Source organism: Bubalus kerabau, chromosome 6 (genome assembly GCF_029407905.1).
Source record: "Bubalus kerabau isolate K-KA32 ecotype Philippines breed swamp buffalo chromosome 6, PCC_UOA_SB_1v2, whole genome shotgun sequence".
In the NCBI taxonomy this organism is placed as follows: Eukaryota; Metazoa; Chordata; class Mammalia; order Artiodactyla; family Bovidae; genus Bubalus; species Bubalus kerabau.
In genome coordinates this window covers 120,362,343-120,381,551 of record NC_073629.1, presented here as the reverse complement: position 1 = coordinate 120,381,551, position 19,209 = coordinate 120,362,343, and the positions used below count along the sequence as shown (strand labels likewise).

The window sequence follows — 19,209 nt, the reverse complement described above, 5'->3', positions numbered from 1 at the left end:
GTACAAGTGTGGAGGGGTCTGAGGGCAAGCCATCTGAGCGCTGCCGCCCTACACTGACCCAGCCTCCTCTCTCCCTTTGCTCTGCCGGCGGTCAGCGGGAAGGCGGGCCCCCACCTGCCCCCGATGGGCCTCTCCACACACCCCGCTCTCCACCCGACCTTCTCCCTGCCGCCCCCACCCGCCCAGCCCTCACGGCGTCCACACAAGAGGCTGTGTGTGCTGCTCTGTGCTGCTGGTGAGAGACGAGTGTGCCAGTGCGAGTGTGTGTTGTAGGTGTGTGTGTGCATTGTGTCACACGTGTGTTGCATGTACGTGCCGTGTTGCACCTGTGTGTGTATGTGTGTTGTCTGTGTGTACATGCTGTGTGCTATGCATGTGTGTGTACTGCTGCTGCTGCTGCTAAGTCACTTCAGTCGTCTCCGATTCTGTGCGACTCCATAGACGGCAGCCCACCAGGCTCCCCCGTCCCTGGGATTCTCCAGGCAAGAACACTGGAGTGGGTTGCCATTTCCTTCTCCAATGCGTGAAAGTGAAAAGGGAAAGGGAAGTCGCTCAGTTGTGTCGGACTGTTCGGGACCCCATGGATTGCAGCCCACCAGGCTCCTCTGTCCGTGGGATTTTACACGCTACGTTGTATCTGTGTGTATGTAGGTGTGTGTGTTTAGATACGTATGTGCATGTCTGCTGTGTGTGTACAACCTTGGACCCTATGGGCACCAGGCAATGTACATCGTCCCCTCACGGCTGCCCCAGGAGGAAGACTGGCCCCCACCCCCAGGCCGTATCACAGGTGACCTCAGGCTAAGTGAGCACCAGGGCTGAAGTCGGGCAGGGCCGCAGCTGGACCTGAGCTTGGCCAGGCTGGCCCGCTCGGGGTGGGCTGCCCTGGAGCAGAGAAGGGCTGCAGTCTTGGTGAGGCAGGACCCTGGGGACGGTGTGCTCCGCGTCAGGCCTCGCCAGCACCCGCGGCGGGGTCTCCTTCCAGCCCGGGGCGTGTCTGGGCTGCGGGCCGCGCGTGCCCCTCCGCCAGCCTGTGACGGTCTCCCTGCTCCTTCCAGACACAGGCGCAGGTGGGCGACCATCACCCTTCTGCTGCACCGCGGCGCCGACCCCAACCTGTGCCGCGTGCCCATGCAGGTCCTCTTCTTCGCCATCAAGGCCGGGGACGTGGACGGGGTGAGGCTGCTGCTGGAGAACCGGGCCAGAACGGACATCCAGTTCCCACGCGAGGTGGGCTGCACCGGGGGCCAGCGGCGGTGGGGGCCACGGGCCGACTCGGCCAGTCACCCATAGCGTCTGCTCTCCCTCCCTTGTTGTGTTGATGCTTGTTGGTCACTTAGGCCTCTCATATTCAGAGGGTGTTGACTTTTGAAAAGGCTGCCAGTCTCGCTCTGGCTACTTGCTCACCTTCCGGGCCCCTGAGCCTGGTCGTTTATTTCCTCTTTTTTCTTGGGTGTAAGTGCGGGGGTGCAGGGAAGCGGGATTTCAGGTGTCACTGAAGACCCAGGAGGATCTCACAGGAACGTTTTGGGTTCACTGATTGGACTCCATCTTTGAAACCTCCTGGAGGAGGGTGGGGACAGTTGGTCTGATAGGAAGCTGGGGCACCAGGGCCTGGTTCCCGTCTGTCACCCTGGCGGACGAAAGCGTCTTATGAGTCAGAGCAGACGGGTGGGGTTGTGTGGTGTGTTTGTGGTCCGCTCTGGGCGGGCCTCTTGTCCCGAAGGTCCCGGGATGACAGGGACGTGGTGCGTTGGGAACCCGAGGCAGGCGGGGGGCAGACGGCCACGCTCTCGCCCTGGACAGGGGCCCCACGGGCCTTGTTCACACACAGCCCCACCCTCGGGCTGATGGCTGTCGCTCCTCAGGGACCTGGGGCTGCACCCTTACCACCTGTGTTTCCTCTGCAGCTGGGGGCCCTGACCCCTCTCCACATCGCTGCCGCCCTCCCTGGGGAGGAGGGCGTCAAGATAACGGAGCTGCTGCTCCACGCCATCACCGACGTGGATGCCAGGGCGGCCGACCAGGATGACGTGTACAAGCAGGGCAAGGTGGGCGTCCGCCCTGTGGAGGGCGGGGTCCCTGTGCAGGCGCTGTGAGGTCCCCAAAGGAGGGTGCCTGACGCTCTGTGAGCCGCAGGCCAGCCTGGATCCGGACAGCGTGGGCCTGGACACACCCGCAGTCATCTGTGCGAGCCGGGACCTGTCTGGGCAGAGGGAGGCAGTGTGGCTTGGGCACCAAGTGTGAACACTCCACACACAGGCCTGTAGTGTGGGAGAGGCACGCACACTTGATGAATGTGAGTGAGAACCTGCTTCTTTGGGCAGCTCACAAAGCCCGGGGGTCCTTGCTGGGGTAGCCGGGCCCCCGGGAGGGCATTCTGTAGGAAGCTCTGTCTCTCTCCACTCGGGGGTGCCCCTCTGCCTGGAGACGCGTCTGCCCAGCGCTGTACTCCCTGGCCGGGTCCTCCTGCCCCTCCTGCCTCCCAGCCACCCCTCCGTCACCTGGGCCACCTCTAGGCTGCTGCCATCTGAGAAGGCCGGCCCGGAGCCCTGCGGGCTCTGAGCTCCTGAGGTGCCCAGGGGAGTCGGGCTGTGGGCCTCCTTAGGCAGCCTCCAGGTCTGCCCCGGCCTCAGGGAGCCTCGTGTCCCCAGACCAGGGCTCAGGGCCCAGTGCCCCCTGCCAACTTGCTCCAATACGTGACGGGGAGGGGAATGGACCCTCAGGGGGCGGGGCAGGCTGCCGGGTTGGGTAGTGACGCTGCAGAAGGGCCTGGGGGCCAGAGGTGGGGCATGGAGCCCTCCGGGTGGGGCTCTGGGGTGCAGGGATGGAGAGGCAGAGCTTGCGTCCTGGCACATGCAGCGACACTCCTGCCTCAGCAAGGCCATGCCGAGGCCCCCTCCGCCATGCAGCCCTCCCAGCCTTCCTCCTCCAGGCTGAGCCCCTTGAGCATCCACCCGAGCCTCATTCAGCCCCCAGCGCCTGAGGGCATGGGGCCGTGTTGGAGGAGTCAGGGTGGCTCACAGGGCACCGCTGCGTGTGGCCCTGGGGGAGCCCTGGGTGTGAGCTGCTGCCTGCAGGGGGCACAGGGCCCAGGCGGCACATGGTGGGTCTCTGCACTCTGGGGGGACGGGCTCGAGGGCGACCCCCAACCCCTCTGCCTGCCCACAGATGGACCTGCCGCCTTCCAGCCTGAAGCTCAACAACGAAGCGGGCCCACCCAGCATCTACTACAGCAAGTGCACGTCCGTCCCCGATGAGGGGGGCAGGACGGCCCTGCACGTGGCCTGTGAGCGGGAGGACAGCCACAGGGTGAGGCGGCCTTCCGGGTGGGCTGGGGGTGTGCACGGGCGCCTTGAAGCGTACCCGTGAGTGTGCGTGTGTCTGTGTGCAGCGTGTGTGTCCGTGTGCATGTGTGTACACGTGCACGTGCAGGGTGATGAGCCCGCAGCCCTGGTGGGCTGAGCCAGGCCTCCCCGTGGCCACGCCAGCAGACCTGGGCGTGTCTGCCCCTGGCTGCCGTGGCCCAGACCAGGGTCCCCCAGCTACAGGTCATCCTCCCTGAGTGGGCCCCGGACTCGGGGGACTGGGTCAGGTCAGCAGTGAGCTGGAACACGCTGTGTTGAGATAGGATATGAAGCATCGTGGAACTCGTGTGCACGATGTGTTATTTCAGAGCACGTCTTGGGGACACGCGTCCACACGCAGGCCCGTGTACCTGGGCGTGGGGGCCTGGGTCGCCTTGTGAAGTCACTGTCTTACTGCAGGCGGCGGTCACACACGTCTGCTCTGCGAGCCCATTGCCCTCTGGACGGTGACCCCGTCTGGCGCCACTGCCTCCTGTCTGCCTTGGGGATCAGCTCACATGCGGCAGGTGCAGGAACCCCTTGGAGGATGGGTGTGAGGGGCCTCAGGGGAGCTGGGGAGCCGGGCCAGAGAGCCCCCGAGTGCATGATGCACGGAGCCTCCGTTTACCTGCCTGAACAATGAGACGGCAGCGGCCTCATGGGCCTGCGGCAGTAGGTCTTTGTCGCTGCCCAGGATGAGGATCACACGTGCCGCCTCGATGGGCGCTGTGAGGGACTGAGTGGGGGTGGGTGCCCACACAGTGCTGGCAGGGGGCCACCTGCTCCGGAACACCCGTCCCACCAACGCATCCTCGGGATGTGTCACTGGCCTCCCAGAGAGGGGCGGCGAGCCCAGGCTGAGGCTGCGGACAGCAAGGTTCTAGGAAGGCGGGCTGCCCAAGGCCCATGGTCAGCAAATTGGAGGCCTGGGCTTGAAGCACAGCTCTTTCTAGCTCACACGTCTTTGTCCTTTGTACTGATTTTGGATTTGGAAAAAAAGTTAAGAGGAAACAAAGTCACGAGACACCATAGGCCACATCCTCATCAGATCAAGGACAGATCAACAGTGTAAAGTCTAGTTCTAAGACGTGAGGGCTGCAGCCATCCAGCCATCATGCCTGCATTCCAGCAGGGAGAGTGAGAAGAGGGGAAGCTTCCCAGGAACCCCGTGGCACACTTCTGTGGGCTCCCCTTGGCCTGGCCAGTGAGGCTGGCAAAGGGGGTGGTCTTGCAGGGTGGCCCAGCTGGCCCCTGGGGTCTGCATGTCTGCAGGGCAGCAGGGGTTCAGCAGACTGCTCTGTGGTGAGGAGACTCCGGGTCAACTCCCGCGGGCACATCCCAGAGAGGAGGAGGGGGAAGCCGATAGCTTCCTTGGGGGCGAAGGGCTCCAAGTGCTCCTGCGTTCCTTGCTCCTGGTGTGTCCTGGTGAAGGGCTCATCCTCCGCCCCACCCGCCGTGTGCCCGGCCCAGCTGCGGTGGTCCCGAAACAGCGGCAGCAGCTCTGTTAGAGTCTGCAATAGCTGCAGCGGAACGGCCCCGACTCCTCTTTTCTTCAAATCAACTTACTCATCACCGACATCCCTGTTTTCCATCTTAAATGATCGACGTTTGGAAAGCCTCTTCTCAGCTTGAGGATCCACCCACCATTCACTACCCAGCGTCCAGGGCACTTGGTGTGCCAGGCAGGGCCCTAGTACGAGGGAGGAGCAGTCAGTGGCCGGGCTGACCGCACGCTGCGTGAGTTTCCCCTGGAGGGGACGCGCCCCTGTAACCCGCCGTCCCGCCTCTCTCCTGCCCAGTGCGCCAGGGACGTCGTCCGGCTCCTGCTGGCCCACAGAGCCAACCCCAGCTCGCTGTGGAGCGGCCACTCCCCGCTCTCCCTGTCCATCGCCAGCGGCAATGACCTGGTGAGCAAGCCCTACCCCGCTGGTGTACCTGCGTGTATCTGTCTCATGCCCCCTCTCCAACACAGGCTCTGGGATGTGCTCTCCTTGAGGTGCCCCAGGGACAGCATGGTGTGATGGCCGGAGGGTCCCCTCCCGTGAGGACGGAGCACCCCGCAGAGAGAAGGGTGGAGGGAGGAAGTGAGCATGAGGGTGAGGGCACACCCGGGAGGTGCTGACTCAGCCTCAGAGCACTGGGAGGCCACCCTGGGTGGTTCCCACCTTCCCCGGCTGCCAAGGAACGTGTTTGATCTTCCACCCACCCATCCAGCCACCCCCCTGACTAGCCACCCAGTCATCCACTCATCCACTCAGTCATCCACTCATCCATCCCAGTCAGCAGTCCATCCATCCATCCACACTCCCAGTCATCCACTCATCCACCCAGTCAGCCATCCATCCACCCTCCCAGTCATCCATCCATCCATCCTCCCAGTCATCCATCCACACTCCCAATCCATCCATCCACCCAGTCAGCCATCCATCCATCCTCCCAGTCATCCATCCATCCTCCCAGTCATCCACTCATCCACTTGGTCATCCACTCATCCATCCTCCCAGTCCTGCACTTTTCCTTCCTTCCATTCATTTATTCACTTCCACATCCACCTGCCCACCCACCCCTCCACCCCTCCATTCTTCATCATCCATCCCTCCTTCTGTCTTGTTCAGTCGCTCAGTCATATCCAGCTCTTTGCAACCCCATGGACTGCAGCACACCAGGCCTCCCTGTCCATCACCAACTCCCAGAGCTCACTCAAGCTCATGTCCATTGAGTCAGTGATGCCCTCCAACCATCTCATCCTCTGTCGTCCCCTTCTCCTCCTGCCCTCAGTCTTTCCCAGCATCAGGGTCTTTTCAAATGAGTCAGCTCTTCACATCAGGTGGCCAAAGTATTGGAGTTTCAGCTTCAGCATCAGTCCTTCCAATGAATATTCAGGACTGATTTCCTTTAGGATGGACTGGTTGGATATTCTTGCTGTCCAAGGGACTCTCAAGAGTCTTCTCCAACACCACAGTTCAAAAACATCAATTCTTCGGCGCTCAGCTTTCTTTATAGTCCAACGCTCACATCCATAGGTGACCACTGGAAAAACCATAGCCTTGACTAGACGGACCTTTGTTGGCAAAGTAATGTCTCTGCTTTTTAATACACAGTATAGGTTTGTCATAGCTTTTCTTCCAAGGAGCAAGTGTGTTTTAATTTCATTGCTGCAGTCAGCATCCACAGAGATTTTGGAGCCCAAGAAAATACAGTCTGCCACTGTTTCCATTTTTTTCCCCTGTCTATTTGCCACAAAGTGATGGGACCAGATGCCATGATCTTCATTTTTTGAGTGTGGAGTTTTAAGCCAGCTTTTTCACTCTCCTCTTTCACCCTCATCAAGAGGCTCTTTAGTCCCACTTCTCTTTCTGCCATTAGGGTAGTATGGTCTGCATAACTGAGGTTGTTGGTATTCCTTTATATCTACCTATCTATAATCCGCCCACCTATTCATCCTTTCATTTAGCTGTTATTTTTTGAGCATGGTCTATGTACCAGGCAGGCACCATTCCAGGCATTAGGTGTTGAATAAAACAGACGTGTCAGGGATCCTACGTTCTAGTTGGGGGACCACAGTCCCGTGTGCGGGTGTCAGGCAGTAAGTTTATGAAGAAAGTGATGGTGGGTGAGGGGAGGAGAATGACAGGGGCTCCTTCCGCTGGGTGGCGGGAGGGCCTCTCTGGTGAGATGGCATTTCGGGGAGGCCTGAGGCAGCCATTGTTGGTGAGGACCTGGGGCTCCCGTGTCCCTTCTGCTGGCCCCTCCGCCTCCTGCCTTGGCTCGTGCACCGAGTCATTCACTCAGCGGGTCACGCGGGCACCTGCTCTGTGACCAGCCCTGGAGTGGGGGATGGGCAGCCTGGAGGAGAGCCTCACCCCAGGTGCAGAAGCTCCCGGAGGGCCAAGCTCGGTGTCTCGTGTGTCTGGAGCAGTTGCTCTGACTCCGGGCTCCCTGGGGGCCCCTGGGCTAGCGACTGGGGACGCAGCGGGGAGCAAGGGAGCCCCTTCCTCTGCACGTGCTCAGGTGATCACAGTGACTGGCTGCCCCGGGTAGAGGCAGGCCGGTCCCAGGGACATGGACCAGCAGGACGTGTGCCTGACCCTGTGGGGTGAGAGGCCCGGCAGAATCCGGCTGCGTCCCCGGGTGGAAAGCAGAGAGGCACCGGGACCACTTATGAGCAACTGGATGCTGTTCTGAGGAAGCCCTGGACCTGGGCTGCCCTGGGGAGTGGGAGTCCTCGCTAGGGAGCCGCCTCATGGCCGCCCCAGCCTCGCCGTCTGAGCCGCGGCCCCTGGGGGTGGGAAGCAGGGAAGCCGCCCTGCATGGCCTGGCTCCGGGCACTTCCTCCGCTCATTGGGAGGGGGCGCGGTGGGTGCTGACAGGCCTGTCTGTGTCCAGATTGTGAAGGAGCTGCTGTCCTACGGAGCTGACCCCAACATGCTTCTGACCAAAGGCTTGGGCAGCGCCCTGTGCGTCGCCTGTGACATCACCTATGAGAGCCAGAGGAGCCTGGAGAGCAGGCTGGCCCTGGTGAGCCAGGTGGGCCGGCCCTGGGGCGGGAGGGTAGAAAGGCAGAGGCCTGGCGGGTAGAGTCTGGGGTCTGCACTGGACCCTCTGTCTGGCCCTGCTTGCAGCAAGGAGCTTCATGGCGCTTCATGGGCTCTTGCTCTGTGTTCAAGACTTGATGTTCCAAACACTTGAGAAAGTACAAACAATTCTTGCCTTTTATAGTTTATAGACCTAAAATATGTTAGTGGCAAACCCACTCAAAAGGCCAGACAAGAGTCCCTAGTTTGGCTTGAGAGACATTGGGCTTGGCTTTGGTCTGGCTGCAGGACTCTAGAGTTTTCAGTGACAGAACCAGATGAGCAGGGATCCAGAAGCTGTATGGGGGGTGGGGGGGATGGGGGAGCTGTGTCCTGGGTGGGGGATGGGGGAGCTGTGTCCTGGGTGGGAGATGGGGGAGCTGTGTCCTGGGGGAGGATGGGAGAGCTGTGTCCTGAGTGGGGGATGGGGAGCTGTGTCCTGAGTGGGGGATGGGGAGTTGTGTCCTGAGTGGGGGATGGGAGTTGTGTCCTGGGTGGGGGATGGGGAGCTGTGTCCTGAGTGGGGGATGGGGGAACTGTGTCCTGGGTGGGGGATGGGGGATGGGGGAGCTGTGTCCTGGGTGGGAGATGGGAGAGCTGTGTCCTGAGTGGGGGACGGGGAGCTGTGTCCTGAGTGGGGGATGGGGAGTTGTGTCCTGGGTGGGGGATGGGGAGCTGTGTCCTGAGTGGGGGATGGGGGAGCTGTGTCCTGGGTGGGGGATGGGGGATGGGGGAGCTGTGTCCTGGGTGGGAGATGGGAGAGCTGTGTCCTGAGTGGGGGATGGGGAGCTGTGTCCTGAGTGGGGGATGGGAGTTGTGTCCTGGGTGGGGGATGGGGAGCTGTGTCCTTGGTGGGAGATGGGGGAGCTGTGTTCTGAGTGGGGGATGGGGAGCTGTGTCCTTGGTGGGAGATGGGGGAGCTGTGTTCTGAGTGGGGGATGGGGAGCTGTGTCCTGGGTGGGGGATGGGGAGCTGTGTCCTGAGTGGGGGATGGGGAGTTGTGTCCTGAGTGGGGGATGGGGAGCTGTGTCCTGAGTGGAGGATGGGGAGCTGTGTCCTTGGTGGGAGATGGGGGAGCTGTGTTCTGAGTGGGGGATGGGGAGCTGTGTCCTGGGTGGGGGATGGGGAGTTGTGTCCTGAGTGGGGGATGGGGAGCTGTGTCCTGAGTGGAGGATGGGGAGCTGTGTCCTTGGTGGGAGATGGGGGAGCTGTGTTCTGAGTGGGGGATGGGGAGCTGTGTCCTGGGTGGGGGATGGGGGATGGAGGAGCTGTGTCCTGTGTGGGGGATGGAGGAGCTGTGTTCTGAGTGGGGGATGGGGAGCTGTGTCCTGGGTGGGGGATGGGGGATGGGGAGCTGTGTCCTGGGTGGGGGATGGGGAGCTATGTCCTGAGTGGGGGATGGGGAGCTGTGTCCTGGATGGGGAATGGGGAGCTATGTCCTGAGGGGGGATGGGGAGTTGTGTCCTGGGTGGGGGATGGGGAGCTGTGTCCTGAGTGGGGGATGGGGGCTGTGTCCTGTGTGGGGGATGGGGAGCTGTGTCCTGGTGGGGGATGGGGAGCTGTGTCCTGGGTCGGGGTGCTTTCTCTACTGGAAGCAAAGCTTCCCTGGCAGTGCCCCCAGAACCCAGAGTTTTTGTTTGTGAGGAAGGAAGGTTGAGTGATGAGAGACTGGTGAGTCACTGAGGCCGCCTTGTGTCTCCCCAAATAACGACCCTGCTGACCCCTGCTTGGCAAGTGTGACTTCTGAACTTCCTGTAGATGACAGCGTGATTCTTGTCTGTCACATCGAGCCTTGTGGTTTGTGGTTCTGTCAGCATTTCTCGATGAAACTGTGAAACCAAAGAACCTCTGTGTAGCACAGCATCCTTCCTTCTCGTGGTCTGGGTGGGCGCCTCTGAATGCTGTTTGCTATGAATGCAGTTGGTGCTGCATCAGGAGCGGAGGACCTTGCCTCGGGGTGTGCCAGGGGTCCAAATGCACACATATGTGCATGCACAGGCACATCACATGCCTGTGCATACATGTGCAAGCACCCCCACACTCACATAGCTGCTCTTTGCAGCCACACACACATGTGTGCACACACATGTCCACACACCTGTGCATACGTGTGCATGAACCACACACTCACATAGCTGCTCTCTGCAACCACACACATGCATGCACACACATCCACATGCCTCTGAATACGTGTGCAAGCGCCACACACTCACACACACACTCACATAGCTGGTCTCTGCAACCAGGCACAGCGCCTGTGGTCTTACTGAGTGCCCCGGGTGGTTGGATGGATGGTGAACACGTGCGGACTAGGGCTTTTGGCCTCTTTAACCTACAGAACCTGAGAACGAGTCACAGGTTCCCTTGCTCATTCCCCGAGGCGGGGTGAGCTTGTTCCTATACGGGGTGAATGGGGGGTGTGTCCAGGGCTCAGTCTGGAGGCTTAGGTGGTCTGCCGCCCTTCGGCGGTGTTGAGCGCAAGGTAGGTGCGCATACCCTGCTTTTGCTCCCGGCTCTTTAGAAGGGGCAGCTGGGTTTCTGGTCTTTATGTATCTTGTCCATAATCTGCCTCAACTGCACCTGCACCCGGCTATTTTTAGTCCATTTGGTTTCTGTGTATTTTGTTTCCGAAGGAGACGTGTGTTCAGGTGCAAGCGCTGCAGCAAGGGGCCCAGGTCCCAGTCTCTCAAACAGGCCGGTTTGGGGTTTGCCCTCCTGCCACTTGCCAGACCTCAGCAGGGTGCCCTGGGGGTGCGGTTGGGTCAGGGAGGGCCGCCCGAGGACCTTGCTCTGAGGGTCGCTCTGAGGACACACCACCCTAATGTCTTGTCCGTCTGTCTTGTCTGTCTTGCTGACACTCCGCACACCTGGGAGGGTGGCCCGGCTGGGTCACGCAGGGGCCAGGAGCCCGGCCCTGCTCTCTTGCTGGGGGTGACAGCCCCCTGGTGGCTGGGGCAAATGCGAGCCTTTGACGTGGGCTCTGTTCTCCACAGATTGACCGGCTCATTAATTACGGGGCTGACATCCTGAACCCTGTGAGGCTCTCACAGGGGGACAAAACGGCCGTGGGCACAGCCGTTGACTATGGCTATTTCAGATTCTTCCAGGTGGGTTGAGTCTCTCACTGGCGATGGGGGTGGATCTGGGGCTTTCTTTTAGCAACTCTTGGGCAAGGTGGGCCAAAGGTCCCTCGTGCCTCTGACCAAAGTCCTCCCCCAGCTTCCTAGAAGGGAAAGTCCAGGGCCCCAAGCATGTGCTGCCAGCACGGCTGCCTGTGTGCCAGCTCTCTGAGCGTTATCCTGGTCTGTCCTCACAATCATCGCCGCGACCACAGTGTACTCCCGTGTCGGCGGTGGGCCAGGGCTGCTGGACCTGCTCCCCCTTGTGGACTGGGGGCCAGGTGCCCCGTGCTCAGAGGTGGTGACCAGTGCTGGGTTGCAGGACCGGAAGATAGCCCACTGCCCCTTCCACATGCTGATGCCCGCAGAGCGGGAGACATTTCTGGCCCGGAAGAAGCTCCTGGAATACATGGGCCTCCAGCTGCGGCAGGCTGTCTTTGCCAAGGAGTGCCAGTGGGACCCAAAGGTGCTGCATCTGAGCAAGAGAGGTGGGTGTGGCGGGCGCTCGGGCAGGGTGGGAGCGTGGGCATGGTGGGCAGCCAGCGGGGTGGGCAGCTGCAGTGGGCTCCTCAGGCAGCTCAGAGCCGACCCGGAGGCCCCCTTGGCCTGAGTGTGTGTGCCAGGCTTTATGCATTGTGGAAGAGCATGGGTGCCTTCTTCTAGGGGCTGCATCCCCCGAAGGTCTGGCTCCAGGAGGCTCTGTGGGGTGGGCCAGGAAGGGACACGCCTGCTGGGCCAGTGTCCACCTGGCCCTCAGATGTTCTGCCAAGGATGTCTGCAAGGGGAATTGAGAAGGGGGTTCCCGGGCTGGGGAGGTGAGCCTGGGAAGAGAAATTGGGGGGCCCCATCACAGGTCTGGGAGCATCACCTTTGTCCAGTGTCCCAGCCGGCCCCACCCCCTGCCTGCCCCGCTGCCACGGTGGGGGATAAGACACCTGAGGAGGGGCGACGTGCCTGCACGGGGGGTGGGGGCGAGGGACCCTGCCCTGCGGTATGCTTGGTGAGCTGCGCCCTGGGGGTGGAGCTGGTAGACAGCCTGGTCGAGGGGTGAAGCCCTGGGTCACCCTCTCCCGAGCGCCCTGCGGTCTAGCCCCATGGAGAGCCAGCCTGAGCTGCAGTCTTGAGTGAGAGCCAGGCCGGTCCTCGGGAGTGGGCGAAGGATCCAGAACCCCATGGCACACAGACGAGGAGCTTGTCTCCTGGCTCAGCTGGCAAAAGAGAGTGGACTCCCGGGGCAGCCCATGGACCCAGGGGAGGGGCTGTGCCTTCCAGGAGAGGGGGGTGGGGCAGGGTGAGCGGTGAGCCTGGGGCACGGCTGCCTGTGTGGGGGGCTGGGACAGGTGGCCTCTCAGCCACACCTCTGCTCCCTTCCGCTGCCCGGAACCCGCACAACAGGTGACGGGGAGACAGAGGTGATGCCAGGGGGTGCTCAGAGAGCAGCTGGGCGGGGGCACCCTGATGCTCCGCCCTGCTCGACTCCCTTACATGTACCCCCCCCCAAGCCCCCAGCAACATCGCCGCCCTGCCCACCACCCATGCATGTGCTCACACACACATGGACCAGCCTCCCCACCTCCCCCACCTGCCAGGCCCCCATCCACACACATCCATATACACACAACCTCCAAGCCCACACCCACCTACCTTTCCACACACCGCCTGTCTGCACCCCACAGCCCCGAGATGCCCACCTTCCATACACAGCACTCCTCACTGCTGCACACACACTCATACACTAACACAAACCTGCCAAATCCCCCACAGACCTGCGCACCCTCAGCTCCTCACCCACCTCTGTCGCACACACACCCCAATATCCAAACTTCCTGCACGCACAAAATAAGACCCCTGTTCCCCCGCCCACAAATAGTTACTAACCAGATGCCCACCTACCCGCTCACACACATCCCTACCAACTGCTCACCTCCACCACCCCTCACACCCCTGTCCTCACACACCTGCTACCCCAGCCCAGCCCCCACACAAGCCCCCAGGGATCAACCCCCTCACCCCCCCACATACCCACACTATTCCTCCCCACGTGCACACTCATCCCATCCTTCCCCACAGAACCGCCTTGCACCCTATTACACATATATACCCACCATCCATCATAAGCCTCCCCACCCCCACGCTCACCAGCCCACCCACAGCCACACACGTCTACTCACCCTCCACCAGCTCGTGGCCGCCGACCACCTCATAGCTGCGTGCCCACACACGACCTCCCTGTCCCGTTGGGTCGGGGCTGTGAAGGTACCATGGCCTGAGTTCAGCAGGGTGGGGGATGCCTAGACAACAAGCGGGTGTTTGCTCAGTTCAGGAGGCTGGAGACTGAGCTCCGGGAGCCGGCGTGGCCGGTTCTGGGGAGGGCTGCTTCCTGGCTCCTCGACGCGGGTGGGAGAGTGTGCACTTCCTCTTTTTACAGGGCACTAATCCCACCAGAGGGGTCTGCCCCATCACACCAAAGCCCCCATCCAAGTCTCGTGGCATTGGGGTTAGGCTTTCAGCAAATTAATCTTGGAAGGATACAGGTGTGTCCATAACACCCCCCTGCCCCCGACTCAAACACAAGCCTCCCCTACCCTGTCACCTGCACACCACCCAACACACAAATGACGAGTCAGCCCAGAGGGGGCGTGATGGTGGGAAATGAACAGGCCCCCGTGAAACGTGGGCGCCGCTGAACGACAGTCAGCCCAGAGGGGGCGTGATGGTGGGAAATGAACAGGCCCCTGTGAAACGTGGGCACCGCTGAGCGACAGTCAGCCCAGAAGGGGCGTGATGGTGGGAAATGAACAGGCCCCAGTGAAGCGTGGGTGCCGCTGAGCGACAGTCACGTGGGCGTAATGGAGAGAGGGGAGCAGGAAGTGTGGTGGAAGATACCGTGAGGAAAACACCCAAAATCTGTTGAAAATCGTCAACCTATATATCCAGAGAGCTTAATGAACTCCCAATAGGATAAACACAGACACCCACAGACACACGACAGGTAAAATACTGAGACCGAATGATTCGTCACAAGGGGACCCCAGTGAAGTCAGCAGTCGGCCCCTCGTCAGAAGCCACGGAGGCCAGGAGGCAGTGGTACGTCATAGTCAAGCGCTCAAAGCGGTAAGCTTCAGCTGAGAATCCTAGACCCAGCAAAGCGGGATGAAGGTGACAGAAAGGCATTCCCGAAGAAGGAACCCTTGAGAATTTGTCCCTCGTAGTCCTGCTTTACAGGAAGTACTAAAGCACGTAACTCCAGATGGAAATCAAGTCCCCCATGTGAATAAAGAGCACTGGCAGAGCTAATTGTAAAAATAAAAAATAAATGCATGTTTTCTTAACAGGTTTAAAAAGAAATTTGCATGATTTATAACCACTTTGTAGAAAAATTACTATAAGCATATATGTATGGATTTTATTTATTGTAATCCTGGCGGTTCAGCTGGTAAAGAATCCATCTGCAATGCAGGAGACCTGGGTTTGATCCCTGGGTTGGGAAGATCCCCTGGAGAAGGGAACGGCTACCCACTCCAGTATTCTGGCCTGGAGAATTCCATGAGCTGTATGGTCCATGGAGTCGCAAAGAGTCAGACATTACTGAGTGACTTTCACTTTCACTTTCAAGGAAATAACAAAAGTATAGTTTAAAATAATTAAAGAAATTAAACATTACATTTAAAAGTATTCACTTAATGCAAAAACGTAAATAAAGGAGGAGTAGAAGGACAAAAATACGAGACACGTAGAAAACAAAACGTGAAACAGCAAATGTAAACCCAGCGATGTCAGGAATAACGCTAAGTATGAGTGGACTGAATAATACAGTCAAGAGGCAGAAACCATTAGATTGAATAAAAATAAGAAAAGTCCATTTACATGCTCCCCACAGGAGACATATTTTAGACTCAATGATGCAAATAGATTGGAAGTAAAATGAAAACAGAATCTTACATCATGAAAATCACAACCACGAGAAAGCTGGAATAGCTACACTTATGTCATCTAAAAATGGACTTTAAAGCAAAAATATTATGGACAATAAAAAGGGACATTTTTAAATGATGAAATAGTCAGTTAATCAGGGAGACCTACCAGCAGACACCCAAATAAACAAAGCAGAAAAGACACATGTGAAATGCAACATAAATAATTCAATAATAAAATAGTTGGGGGTGTCAATTTCCAATGTTCAATAATTTGTAGAAAATCTAGGCACAAAATTATAGAGAAAAGAAGATTGAGCAATACTGTTAGACTAGAGAGGACAGGGAATCCTGGTGTGCTACAGTCCATGGGGTCACAAAGAGTCAGGCATGACTGAGTTGAATGAACACACACACACACACATTAGACCACAAGACCTAATGCATTTACAGACACTATACCCACCAAAGTTCAGATGCATATTCTTCTCAAGTGCATGTGGGATGTTGTCCAGGGCAGACCATGTGCTCGGTCAAAAGAACCCCCCCACACAAAACTCTTAATACATTTATAGGCATAGAAAGAATGCAAATTAGGTACTCTGGCCACAACAGAATGGAATTAGAAATGAGTATAACAGGAAGACATTTGGAAATATCACATAAAACAATACACTTCTAAATAACCAGGGGGTCAAAGAAGAAATTAAAAAAGCAATTAGAAAGTACTTTGATATGAATGCAGAAGAAGACAACATATCAAAACTTACAGAATGCAACTAAAGCAGTGATTACAGGGAAATGTATAGCTATGAATGCCTATATTAAAAAGAAAATCGCAATCAATAGCCTAACCTTGCTCCTTAAAACACCTGCAAAAGAAGAGCTCACTAAACCTAAAATAAGCTAGTTTGCCAGCTAGATAAATGTATATGTGTCTTTTAGAGAGAATATTAGTGAAATAGAGGATAGAAAAGTAATAGAGAATATCAGTAAACCTTGGAAATGGTTCATTGAAAAAATCAGGAAAACGGACACATTTGGCTAGATTTACCAGGAAAAAAATGAAGACTCAAATTACTAAAAGAATTAAAAGAGTAGATATTACTACCAAAGATTTAGGAGTGAAAAGAAGTATGAGAGAATACTATGAACAACTTTATGACGAGTTGGAGCACCAAGATGAGATGGACAAGCTGCTGAAAACAGCATCTACCACAACTCATTAAAGAGGGAATTAAAAACCTGCCCAGATTTATAACAATTAAAAAGATTGAGTAACAGAAAACCTCACAACAAAGGGAAACCCAGGTACAGATGGCTCCATTGGTAAAGTATACCAAACATTTAACATGGAATTAGCACAAACCCTTTTCGTTAGAAAATTAAATGAGAAAATTAAAGAGAAAGGAACACTTCCTAACTTATGAAGCCTCATTACTGATTCCAAAGCCAGACAATAGCATTATAAGAAAACTAAAGACCAATATCCTTTATGAATATAAATGCAAAAATCTACAACAAAATACTAATGAACTGGGACTTCCCTGACAGTCTAGTGGCTAAGTCTCTGTGCTTCCAAGGCAGGGGCACGAGGCCCATCCCTGGTTGGGCAGCTAAGATCCCCATGCTGCACACTGTGGCCAGAAATACACATACAGCAGCAAGCCACACTCAGCATCGTGCCGAAGAACTGCCTACCGTGACTCAGGGGGATCCACTCCAGAAACGCAAGGAAGGTTTAGCAACAACAAAATTGTCAATGTAATATACCACACTATTAAAATGAAAGAAAAAATTCAGTTGATGTAAAAAAAGAAAACTGATGTAGAAAATCCAACATCCTTTCATGATGAAACACACAGCAAAGAAGAGAAGGGCATTGCTTTAACATGATGAAGGGCGCCTGTGAGAAAACCCCCACAGCACACATCAAGTCAGTGTTGAGAGGCTGGGCACACGCTCACCCCAAGGTCGGGAAGAAGACGGCAACGTGTTCTCTCCCCCCCTTCTGTGTAACATTGCGCCAGAATTGTAAACTATGCAATTAGACAACAAAAATGAATGAAAGGCATCTGATTTGGAAAGGAGAGTTAAAGTTACATCTTGCTTTATCGCCAGCTCCCCCAGAAGCGTCACTCTGGTGTGAGGTGGTTCTGGAGGGTACGTTGGCCCTGCCCACTCTGTCACTCACAGAGCTGCTTCCGGACCCCACAACAGCATGGGGAGCAGTCCTGGGGGCTGGGGGGCATGAAGAGCGCGGAAGGAGGGTCTCCCACGTTCTCTACTCTCCTGGCCAACGGGTGTTTCTCTGTGGGGCTCCTGCGTGTTAAGGAGTGCCGGGGGAGTGGAGGGTGCGTGGCCTTCCTTGAGAGGACTGATGCATTGTCTAAGGACAGGAAAGCAGAGGGTGTGGTTGAGCATCAGCTGATTACTGTGGGGGCTCGCTGCTGTCCTGTCCCCAGCCCTCTGGGCGTCCTGCTGCCAGTGGTCAGAGAGCAGAGCCAAGGGTCTCCAGACCAGAGGGGCGTGTGAGCTGGCCAAGGCCAGAGGGAACCTGCTGCTGCCCCGTGGCCATTAAAGGTGGAGTCAGGAACCCGGAGCTGGGGCCGACGGCCAGGAGGCTTGCAGAGCTCACAGACGCACCCCGCTCTGCGCCCTCGGACCTGCTGGGGGCCACTCAAGCACTGTGCTGCCCACCCCGCCGGCCTTGCAGGGCCGGGGAGGAGGCTCACCGGGTGGTGGAGGCGGGCAGCACAGTGCCGCCCTCCACACGTGGGCATCACGCACGACTGGGGGCCTTGGAGGCTGACGTGGGTCTCTCTCGGTGCAGCGGAGCTGGCCCCCTGCCTCCGGCTGAAGCGGAGGGGCGGCATGCCCAAGGGGCAGGACCTGCCGGAGCAGGAGCAGTAAGTGCTGGGTGCTGCCCGGCTGGGTGGTGCTGCTGAGCCCGCTGTGACCTCCCTGCCCGGGGCAGGGTCGCTCCTGAGAGGCCCAGCTCTGCTGCCGGCCATGGCTCAAGCCAGGATGGGGGCAGGGGGCGTTGCAGACTCCCTTGTGGACTGGCCTCGGTGGCTCTGGGTGGGTTCCATGGCCCCCAGTGGGGGGAGTGGCTAAGTGGGGGTAAGCCCAGCTCTGCTGCTCAGAGATGCCCCCCCACGCCCGTCAAGGCGGAGGTGCTGCCCTGCGCCCCACACCCTCCCTGCCCCTCCACTGCTGGCCCCCTTGGGCCTCAGCTCTGCCCCGTCCCTGCTGTTGGGGGCAGTCTCTGGATGCCCAGTGCTGTGTTATCCCCATGGGCATCCCAGATAGTTTCTGCCCAGGAAACCCTGGTGGGCAGGGTGGGGGTGGGTGGGCGGGAGCGGGAAGGGCATGCACCCAGCTCACTGCCCCATACCCCCTGCAGGCCCGCCCAGAACCGGCTCCCCCACTGCAGACTCCTCCCACCCCCTTGCCATGGTAATGACGTGAGGGTCTCCGAGTAGGGGGGTGTAATTTCCTGCCCGCTCGGGTTGGCCAGCACAGGGTGGGGGCTTGTTTCCTGTTCTTGGTAGCACTGGGCTGGACATGCTTAGACCAGGGCTCACTCGCCGGCCGCTCTGAGTGCGGGACGTGGCAGGTCCCGGCGCCCAGGGCCTCAGGCACACGTGCCGGGCACCCCCTGACTGCCCGCCCGCTCCCTTGCAGGATTCCCTTCTTCAAGTTCTGTTACCAGTGCGGCCGCTCCATCGGGGTGCGCCTGGCACCGTGCACCCGCTGCTATGGGATCCTGACCTGCAGCAAGTACTGCAAGACCAAGGCCTGGTCCGACTTCCACAAGAAGGACTGCAACGCCCTCATGGCCATCGGTGAGTCCAGGCGGTGGCTGGGCTGCTGCAGGGCCGGCAGGGTGACCCCGGTCATGCCCCCAAATCTCCGCAGTTCAAGCCACTTTGTGGAATTCCCGGGGAGGGGGCTGTGTGGGGACAGGGAGGCACGCAGGGAGGAGAGCCCGGGGCTGAGGGCGATGACTCTCCCTGGCCCTGCTGCTACGGCAAGGCCGCTGGTGGGTGGGCCGCTGCGCAGAGCTGTCCCCTGGGACATGGCTAGGCGGCCTGGGCCCTGTTGGGGTCGGGGTGGGGGGAAGCAGGGATGCCCTGTTCTTTCTTAGACCCTGTCCTCGGCTCCAGTGAAGAGGCTGGACGGACCCCTGCCTCTGGGCCCGTGCCCCTGGAGCATCACCTCCATTTCCCACTCTGTGAAATGGGTCTTTTAG

At 58.3% G+C, this 19,209-nt stretch overlaps 1 protein-coding gene across 1 annotated transcript in view; it reads left to right on the top strand.

Moving 5' to 3' along the window:
* ANKMY1 (ankyrin repeat and MYND domain containing 1) overlaps window positions 1–19,209 on the top strand; it is a 28,873-nt gene extending 9,664 nt beyond the window's left edge. Inside the window, exons 6-15 of the mRNA XM_055587134.1 lie at window positions 1,059–1,230; window positions 1,911–2,051; window positions 3,172–3,312; window positions 5,147–5,254; window positions 7,734–7,865; window positions 10,915–11,028; window positions 11,363–11,528; window positions 17,788–17,863; window positions 18,642–18,802; window positions 19,124–19,209. Coding sequence (XP_055443109.1) covers window positions 1,059–1,230; window positions 1,911–2,051; window positions 3,172–3,312; window positions 5,147–5,254; window positions 7,734–7,865; window positions 10,915–11,028; window positions 11,363–11,528; window positions 17,788–17,863; window positions 18,642–18,802; window positions 19,124–19,209 — 1,297 coding nt within the window. The remainder of the gene's footprint in view (window positions 1–1,058; window positions 1,231–1,910; window positions 2,052–3,171; window positions 3,313–5,146; window positions 5,255–7,733; window positions 7,866–10,914; window positions 11,029–11,362; window positions 11,529–17,787; window positions 17,864–18,641; window positions 18,803–19,123) is intronic.